This window comes from Nicotiana tomentosiformis, chromosome 7 (genome assembly GCF_000390325.3).
Source record: "Nicotiana tomentosiformis chromosome 7, ASM39032v3, whole genome shotgun sequence".
NCBI classification, from domain to species: Eukaryota; Viridiplantae; Streptophyta; class Magnoliopsida; order Solanales; family Solanaceae; genus Nicotiana; species Nicotiana tomentosiformis.
Window position 1 is genome coordinate 77,749,097 of NC_090818.1, and position 10,288 is coordinate 77,759,384.

At 39.7% G+C, this 10,288-nt stretch overlaps 1 protein-coding gene across 1 annotated transcript; it reads right to left on the reverse strand.

Annotated features, from left to right (window-relative positions):
- Nucleotides 1-303: 303 nt before the first annotated feature.
- On the reverse strand, nt 304-3,261 carry LOC138895854 (uncharacterized). The gene is made up of 6 exons (XM_070180594.1): nt 3,048-3,261; nt 2,364-2,479; nt 1,877-2,176; nt 1,424-1,569; nt 717-790; nt 304-632 (listed from the first exon to the last, which is right to left on the reverse strand). Exons 1-6 carry the CDS (start codon nt 3,259-3,261, stop codon nt 304-306), a joined length of 1,179 nt encoding a protein of 392 aa, XP_070036695.1.
- Nucleotides 3,262-10,288: the final 7,027 nt, after the last annotated feature.

The window sequence follows — 10,288 nt, forward strand, 5'->3', positions numbered from 1 at the left end:
GAGCTACCTTTGATAGATTTTAAGGGGTGCCTAATACCTTCCCCTTAGAAGAGCAAGAATACTTACCCATAATTTCACCAGTTAGCAGAATAATAAAGAATATGACTTAGTAATTAAATAGGTACCCCAGCATACCATTAAATATTTGGTGGTGACTCTCTCTCATCAACAACAGAGCAATCACAAGTTGAATCTCATTTTGACTGGTGTAAAATAGGGTGCAACAATACGTTTCTACTTCCACTCGGGAATCTCAAGCTTCTAATGAAATCCGCTAGGCCTTTGATGCTCGTACTTTACTTGCTAACAATTCAAGCACCAAGCCACATATGCAACTATATCCTTATTCATTCTTCTCCACCAATAATGCTGCCGTAAATCCTGATACATCTTGGCGGCACCCGGAAGAATGAAAAACGGAAAACTGTGGGCCTCCTCAAGAATCAACTCACAAAGCCCATCCACATTGGGCCCACAAATCGGACCCTGCATCCGCAACACCCAATCATCTCCGATAGTAACTTGCTTGGCACCACCGTGCCGCATCGTGTCTTTAAGGACAAGAAAATGAGGGTAGTCATACTGACGTTCTCTGATGTGCTCATACAAAGAAGACTGAGAGACCATGAAAGCTAGAACACAACTAGGCTCCAAAACATCTAACCTCATGAACTAATTTGCCATGGAATGAACATCTGATGCTAGTGGTCTCTCACCAGCCGGAATATCTGCAAGGCTACCCATCCTCACAGCCTTTCTACTCAAGGCATCGGCGACAACATTGGCCTTCCTGGGATGATACAAAATGGTGATATCATAGTCATTCAACATCTCCAACCACCTCCTCTGCCTCAAGTTGAGATCCTTTTGCTTGAACAAATACTGTAGACTCCGATGATCAGTGAACACCTCACACGACACGCCGTAAAGGTAATGCCTCCAAATCTCCAGTGCATGAATAATGGTTGCCAAATCTAAGTCATGAACATGGTAATTATTCTCATGAACCTTCAATTGCCGCGACGCGTATGCAATCACACTGCCATCCTGCATCAATACTGCATCGAGCTCAATGCACGATGCCTCACAATACACCATGTGGGATCCTGAACCTATGGGCAACACCAACACTGGCGTCGTAGTCAAAGTAGTCTTGAGCTTCTAAAAGCTCAACTCACACTTATCGTACCACCTAAATAGGGGACCTTTCTAGGTCAATCTAGTCAATACGGCTGCTATGGATTAAAACCCCTCCACGAACCAGCGATAATAACCCGCCAAACCCAGAAAACTTCGAATCTCCGTACATGAAGTAGCTCTAGGACAGTTTTGAACCGCCTCAATCTTTTTAGGATCCACTTTAATGCCCTCGGCCGATACAACATGCCCGCAAAAGGCAACCGAGTTCAACCAAAACACACACTTTGAAAACTTTGCATATAACTGACTATCTCTCATTGTCTGAAGTACAATCCGAAGATGCTGCCCATGCTCCTCTCGACTACGGGAATAGATCAAGATATCATCAATGAATACGATTGCAAAAGGATCAAAATAGGGCTTAAATACCTGGTTTATCAAATCCATAAATGTTGCTGGGGCATTTGTCAACCAAATGACATCACTAGGAACTCATAATGCCAATACCTAGTCCGAAAGCTATCTTAGGGACATCTGATGCCCTAATCTTCAACTGATGGTAGCCGGACCTCAAATCGATCTTCGAAAACACTTTGGCACCATGAAGCTGGACAAATAAGTCATCAATCCTCGGTAACAGATACATGTTCTTGATAGTGACTTTGTTCAACTACCGATAGTCTATACACATCCTCATCAAACCATCTTTCTTCTTTACGAACAAATACGGGCACACCCCAAGCGAGACACTAGGTCTAATGAATCCCTTATCAAGCAAAGCTTGCAACTTCTCCTTCAAATCCTTTAACTCAGGAGTGCCCATACAATATGGTGGAATAGAAATGGGCTGAGTGCGCGAAGCCAAGTCAATACAGAAGTCAATATCTCTATCGGGTGGCATCCCTGGCAGATTTACAAGAAACACCTCTGCAAACTCACGCACAACTGGTACCAAATCCATGGAAGGAACCTCCGCACTAGAATCGTGAATATAGGTCAAATAAGCTAAGCATCCCTTCTCAACCATACGCCGAGCCTTCACAAAGGAAATAACCATGCTGGTAGAGTAACCAGGAGTCCCTCTCCACTCTAATTCAAGGCAACACCGACATGGCTAAGGTCATCATCTTGGCGTGACTGTCCAATATAACATGATACGGTGACAACCAATCCATGCCCAAAATAACATCAAAGTCCACCATATAAAGAAGTAGGAGATCTACGCTAGTCTCAAGACTCCCAATAGAAATCACACGCGAGCGATAGACACGATCTTTAATAATAGAATCTCCCACAAACATGGACATATACACATGAGCACTCAAAGAATCATGAGGCACTACCAGATATGAAGCAAAATAGGATGACACATATGAATAAATAGAGCCCAGCTCAAATAGAATTGAGCATATATAGGGCAAACTGGAACAATACCTATGATGACGACGTCCGATGAATCTACCTCAAGTTTAGTCGGGAATGTATAAAAATGGGGCTAGGCCCTACCACTCTAACCTCCGCCCCTTGAACAGCCTCTAGCTGGCTGGCTTCTACCTCTAACGGCCTGACCTCCACCTCTTATGGCCTGACCTCCACCTCTGGCAGCTTGACCCCTACCTCTAGCTAGCTGAGCGGGCGGTAAAGTAACTGGTGCCAGAATCATGGCACGAAAACCCTGCTGGTACATGCTGCCATGTGATTTGGAGCAAAATCTAGAAAGGTTCCTCGAATCTCCACACGTATAACAAACCTCGGATGATGTGAATGCTGAACCTAGAAATGGCCCTGTCGACCTGGATAACCACTCTGATAACTCTAGATCGGAGGTGCACTAATATGAGTTGATGGTGCACTGTAGGCTAGTTGCTTAGGATGAGATACATAAGGACCATGACAACTTGACTCACCATGGAATTCCTGAAGCGCCGACTGAAACAGCTTGGGAGGATGGCCTCTACCAAAAGTACCCCTGCCTCCAGACGAGGCACCACTAAAACCACTGAAATGACGAGACCTCTTATCAGATACCGGCCCCCTCTCCTGACCATAAATCATCTCGATCCGTCTAGAAATATCTATGGCCCTCTGAAAAGAAATATCATGTTTGTTCTCCTTGGTCATCTGTAGACTGATAGTGAAAATGAGCCCATCAATGAATCTCCTCTATCTCCTTCTCTTAGTAGGGAGCAAGATAATGGTGTTGCGACCTAGGTCTACAAATCGAATCTCATACTAGATAACAGTCTAAGAGTGAAAGGAATGAACTTCTCTTGAAATAGTTGTGAAAACGGATCCCAGGTAAGTTAAGGTTAACCAGCTGGTCTAGTGAACACATATTCTCTCCACCATCTCTTGGAAAAACCGGTCATCTGGAACACTACAAAGTCGACCCCATTGGTCTCAACAATACCCATGTTGCACAACACCTCGTGGCTATGATCTGCATAGTCGGTCCACAGAAGGTGCACCGCTAAAATTAATAGGAATGAGCATGGTAAACTTTTCCAGTCTCAACAAGGACTCAGAAGACATATTGGGCTTATTCCCGACCTGTGCCGCAACAACCGGCTGACTTACCCCAACTGGTTGGGCTGCTGGAGTCTGATATAGGGGTGCCACCTGCTCCAGGGTGTGAGTAGTGGAAGTTTGTGCTCCTCTCCTAGCCTGAGAGACGATTGGTTCCACTGGAAATGCACCGGTCTGGGCCACACTCTCCACAAGGCCCACCAAGCGGACTAGAGCGTCCTAAAGTACTAAAGTGGCTATGAATCCCTCCGGGACCTTAGCTGGTCTGACGGGTGCGGTCTGAGCTGGGACCTCCCCCTCATGATCAATCTGAGGCTGCACCGCGGGTGCTGCTGCTCGAGATCTAGGCTGAGCATTGCCTCGGCCTCAGCCTCTTGCTCGACCTCAGCATCGGCCTCTGCCCCTGGCAGTAGCTTCCACAGGCGGCTCCGACTCTTGTCCGACTGCAGATGATGTGCGTGTTCTCGCCATCTACGAGAGAACAAGAATAGAATGGTTCAATCCTAAATGGTAGAATAAAATGGTAAGATAGAGAAAGCAATAAGTGAGAGTTTCTTTCCTTAAACTCCATAGCCTCTGGATGATAAGTACAGACGTCTCCGTATTGATCCTCCAGACTCTACTAAGCTTGATCATGACTCGTGAGATCTAGGCAACCTAGTGCTCTGATACCAACTTGTCACGACCCGGAATCCCAACCTCGGGGTCGTGATGGCGCCTAACATCCACTTGCTAGGCAAGCTGAGGTGAGATAATTAAATAGGCAATGTTTAACCGTTAAAAAAATAATGATGATATACAACTTGAAATAGAAACCCAATCTAACACAATACTAATATAAGTCACATGATAATATTTACTCCCAGAAATCCGAAGTCACGAGTACACGTGCATCGAGAAGTTTACAAACAAAGTCCTAAATAAATATAACTTTTTCGAAGGAAGTGAACAGTACAAGTGGGAAAAGGAAGGGGACTTCAAGGTCTACGGACGCCAACATATCTACTTCGAGTCTCCATATGCAATGATCCAAGTTGACGCACCTCACGCACCACGGGGATCAATACCAGTATCTGCATAAGAAGTGTAGAAGTATAGTATGAGTACAACCGACACAATGTACTCCGTAAATGTCGAGCCTAATCTCGACGAGGTAGTGACGAGGCTATGATAGGACACCTATGTAATTAAACCTCTACAAGTATATATAAAGAGGCAATAATAGCAGAGAATGGTAATGTAAAAACTGGGAGTGGACATGAAAAAGGGGGCAATTATAATAGTTGCGACATATATGAAATCATAAAATAGCCAAGTAAATCATCAACCAATGGAATCAGATAAATCAATGATATGAAAAATGCACGGCATCACCCTTCGTGCTTTTACTCTCGCCCTTACCATGAAATAATGATATAAGTAAAATGAAATGGCATGGTATCACCCTTCGTGCTTTAACTCTCACCCTCTCCATGCAACAATGAATAAATGAGATGAATGGCATGGCATCACCCTTCGCGATTTTACTCTCTTCCTCACTATGTAATAATGAATAAATGAGATAAATGGCATGACATCACTCTTTGTGCTTTTACTCTCTTCCTCATCATGTAGAGATAATAATATGAATTATAGTAATAAATAATGCGGAGAATGTATTTAACATCAAATATTAGGCCAAGATACCAAACTTCAACTTCCAGAAATAGTTGCTAATTATAAAAGGGCAATAATTACGAAACGAATAATCAAAGAAAAATAATATAACCTAAACATGAATATCATGATTAACAAAGCAATAAAATACAAGGAAACAAGTTCTACCCGCATGCTTTAACCCAATAACGACGCATAAGTACTCATCACCTCACATATGCGTTGTTCCCACACATAAAACACGTAACAAAGAGACTAACAAGTCCTAATCCCTCAAGTCAAGGTTAACTACGACACTTATCTCGCTTATCCACGACACTTATGGAAAAAGTCAATAAAAGTCAACCCCGGGCCCGCTTGGTCAAAACTTCGAGATTCAGACAAAAACCCAATTATCCATTCATCCCTGAGCCCGATTATCTTCAATTTCTCAAAATCCCCAATTTCTACCTAAATCCCAAATTTTTACCATGAAAAAGCATAGATTAAAGATTAGAAATGAATGGGTGTTGATGGAAATGGTAGAAAACGAGTTCAAATCTACTAACCTATGAAGTTGGGATGAAAAACCTCTTCAAAATCGCCTCTAGGCCGAGCTCAAACTTGAAAATGGTAAAAAATGGGATAAATCCCAACTTTTAGAAGTTTTAAAGATTGGGCGCCTGGTCTTCTTCGCGTTTGCGAAGGATCTGGCACGATCGTGAAGCTCTGCGGCCAACTGGCCTTCACGTTGATGAGATATTCAATGTGTTCGTGATGTCCCTTGCCCCTGGCCTTCGCGTTCGCATCCCAAGGTACGCGTTTGCGTAGAACACCCAACAGCCCCCCCTCCCCAGTCCAGACCTAATTACCCATCATGTTCGCATGGCATTGGTCGTGTTCACGACCTCAACCTCGCGTTCGCATAGAAGAAATTCCACTCCAGCCCAGGTTAACCTTCGCGATCGAGAGAGTGGCTTCGCAATCGCGAAGAACAAGGCACCGGACATCAGCATAGTGAAAAACCACCCGAGCCCCTCGGGCTCCAAACCAAACATGGACACAAGTATAATAACATCATAAGAACCCGCTCTCTCAATCAAAACACAAAAAAATCACCTAAAACTATGAATCGGACGTCAAAGTATATGAAATTTTCAAAGAACCTTAAGAACTTTCAAATTTATAACGGGATGTCTGAATCACGTCAAATCTACTCCATTTGGAACTTTGTTTTGCAGGCAAGTCGTAAATAGTGAAATGAACATATACCAAGTTTCGGAACCGAAATCCGAACTCGGTAGCAATAAAGTCAATCTACAGTCAAAACATAGGAATTCTTTAAACCTTCAAATTACTAGTTTTCAACAAATCACGTTAAACCAAGTTAGGGACTTTCAAATCCAATTCAGGGCATACGCCAAAGTCCTAAATCATGATACGAATCCACACAGACCATCAAAATTTTGATCCGGGTCGGTTTACACAAAATGTTGACCGTAGTCAACTCAAATCATTTTTAAAGCTAAAATTCACATTTTCTTCAATTTTTCACATAAATATTTTCTGGAAAAAGACACGGACTATGCATGCAAATCAAGCAATGCTAAAACGGAGCTATTCGAGGTCTCAAAACACAGAAATGAAGGCTAAAACTTAAAATGACCTACCAGGTCATCAAATTCTTGGTCACATCACAAAACTCCGAAAACATTTCATTAAAGAATTTCATAAACATCTTTTCTTTTCATTTGTCCCTTGGGACACACATCATCAATCTAATTTTGGCAAAATGGCCATATTTTATCTTCATACTTTCACCTTATTCATGTAACAAGGATTATCACAAGACATCAAGTATAGTTTAAACATTGGAAAATCATATCTTCAAATACATGAGTACTTAAGAGCTTAAAACACACTGAAATATTTCTAATAGGGAGCATATGATTGCAATTGAAACATGAATTGAATTCGTAAACCTTCGATAAATCAATCATGCTTGAAATAATTCCTAAAGGAGATCGTGATATAATGAGGGCAAAGGTAACATAACTTGAGTACATAAGCATTTGACAAATCAGTCGTTTGAGGGAATTCAAAGCAATAGGAATGGGAACCTGAGCAAATCATACTTAGAGTTTATAAGGAGTTCAAGGAATCCGATTCTATGCAAGGCGTTTAGCCAAACACACCTTAAATTTCGCCCCTTGATGATACTATGATGATCCATTATACTAAATAACTTCAATCTATAATAACAATATCCAATGAGACCAATATTAGTAGCAAATTCTACAAGCTAGGCCATTTAGGCACTTTATCAACACCAAGTAGGCATAAATATCTACAACACTTAATCATAAAATTTGTTCATCCAAATACCACTATTTACCAATAATTTATGCCACTATCATCCTTATGTAGTTTATAACTTCCAACATCACATGCATATACAACCATCCACACCCAACCAACAAAAGTCCATCAAATAACCACCCTTGAGTCTCTACAATGTCTATGATTTTGAATTGGAAACTTATGGCTTTCAATCACCATCCCATAAGTTTCAATACATAATTCAAACTTATATACTCATAATAAATCCGTGCATCTAAGTCTAAAGGTGTAGGATTAACTTTTGGAAGAAATCTTGCAAAATCCTCCGTTGAGTTCTTGAAGAAATTTCTTGAAAATATAAGGTTTGTTTGGGAAGCCACCCCGTAATTGAAATGGGTGTAATTACTAGGGTAGTAATTACACAATATAGTAATTACGACGACATGTTTGTTTGTCATAATATAATTACAGCGTAATTACAAGCGTATTATTTGGTTGCACAAGTGTAATTAGATTATTAGCTTAAATTTTAAATGAAGCAATTATGAAAACATAAAAGTTAATATAATAAATATATTCCTATAAATGATTTTTTATAAGTATAAATGATATTAGATTTGGTATTTAAGATGTATATTTTTTCTTGAATATACATTAATTAGTAATCGTATATTTATAACTAATATTGTAAAAATAATTGATAAGTATATATTTTCTAAATTAATAATATTTAGTTTAATTAGTTATAAAAACAAAAAAAAACATACGTTTTGTAATAACATCTTGGAATGCATGTTTGATAAAAAAAATTAATATTTAGAAATATACTTTCATAAGATTATTCAAATATTTGACAAAACTAATCTATCAATTCTAACTAAAAAATGAACAACATGCAATGTGAAATAACAAGCCAATACTACTAAAAGAAGTAAATTGGAACCATAAATATAACAAAATTTTAAAATCCAAAAAAAAGTTAATATATTTTAAATTCTAGAATAATAACATAATTACGCTAAATGAAGAAAATATCAAATAAGAAATAAAATGTACGAGCAATTATATGGAGTCACAAGAAGTAAAGGTAGAAAAATAAAAGATAAATAATGTACAAAGAAAAATATATTTTAAAATTAAAAAATAAATTAAAAAGTAAAATAAAAATAAAAAATAAAATGAAAAGAAATTAAAATAATGGAAATAGAAAGTTAAAAGGGAAAATAAATTAAAATGAAAACAAAAAGGAAAGAAATTCAAAAGTTACCTTGTAATTACACAGTGTAATTTTCACCAATTCTCACCTTCCCCTCGAGAATTGGAGAGTGTAATTACACCCAATTCCATGTTAACTAAGTAATTACTTGGCTAGACAAACATGCCAAATTGTGTAATTACGCACAATTAAACACAAATCCAATTCCTAAGTGGCTTTCCAAACAGGCTCCTAATGATTTCATTGTGGTATGAGTTAGTTCTACGGTGTGATTGATGGGATAAAACACCAAAATAGTTGGGATTACTCATCTTGAAGATATGAGGAGTTAAGGGTCTTGTGAAAGAGGAGAAGAGCTCCAAAGACTAAGTGAAATGGGAGAAGTGAGCTCCTGAAATACCCTTTGTAATATGGCGATTGTGCGTAGCTACGCACGCCTCCTGTGTAGCTACACCAGGATCAAGTCTCTGAAACCCTCATTTTTTCCACATTCTATTATCAGCTACGCATGCAACGTAGCTAAGCAGCTGTGTGGCTGGTCAGCTACCCTCCAGTAAAAGGACCATAACATTATGTAGGGATCTCTAAATAATGAACGGTTTAAAGAATTAAAAATAATACTTGTACATCTTCCATTTGACAGGCAATACACCACATACCTCTTTATATCTTGCGAGTTGTGCTCGTCTAAAATTAGGTATTGCGCAAACTAATTTGGAACTTTAATCCATTGCCTAGTTCCCTGTAACGACCCGATCGGTCGTTTTATGAATTAGCTTTATGTTCGGTGACTTAAGATCTCAAGCAGTTTTGTATTGTGTATCATGACTAGCGTCTATGGCCAGGTTCGGTTTTCGGATGATTCGGGATTGATTTGGAAGAATGATTCTTGTTGTAGACGCTTAAGTGGCAAGAGTTGATCGGGGTTTGACTTTTATGCAAACGACTCCGGAATGGTGTTTTGATGATTCCAATAGCTTCCTATGGTGATTTTGGACTTAGGAGTATGTCCGTATTATGATTTGGAGGTATGTAGGTTGATTTGATGCATTTTGGGAAAAGTTGGAAAGTCGAAGGTTTGGAAGGTTGAGAGGTATGACCCGGAGTTGACTTTATTGATATCGCGTTCCGATTTCGATTCTAGGAGTTGGTTTAGCTCAGTTGTGTCATTTGGGACTTGCATGCAAAATTTGAAGTCATTCCAAGTTAATTTGATATGATTCAGCACGAGTTGTAGAAGTTTAAAGTTCATAAGTTCATTAAGTTCGATTTGAGGTGTGATTCGTAATTTTGATGTGATTTGAGGCCTCGAGCAGGTCCGCGTTATATTTTTGGGACTTATTGGTATGTTCTGACGGGGTCCCGAGGGGCTCGGGTGAGTTTCTGATAGGTTTGGGTTGTGTTGCACTCGTTTTTGATGTTTCGATGTCG

Excerpts from the sequence above, each read along its gene's own strand:
- LOC138895854 (XM_070180594.1), bottom strand. The coding sequence starts at position 3,261 with ATGACCAAGGAGAACAAACATGATATTTCTTTTCAGAGGGCCATAGAT. Across the intron at positions 2,177-2,363 it reads TTGGGAGTCTTGAGACTAGC|GCTCGGCGTATGGTTGAGAA; the intron begins GTAGATCTCCTA and ends TCCTTTGTGAAG. Across the intron at positions 1,570-1,876 it reads GACCTAGTGTCTCGCTTGGG|GTATTTAAGCCCTATTTTGA; the intron begins GTGTGCCCGTAT and ends TTGATAAACCAG.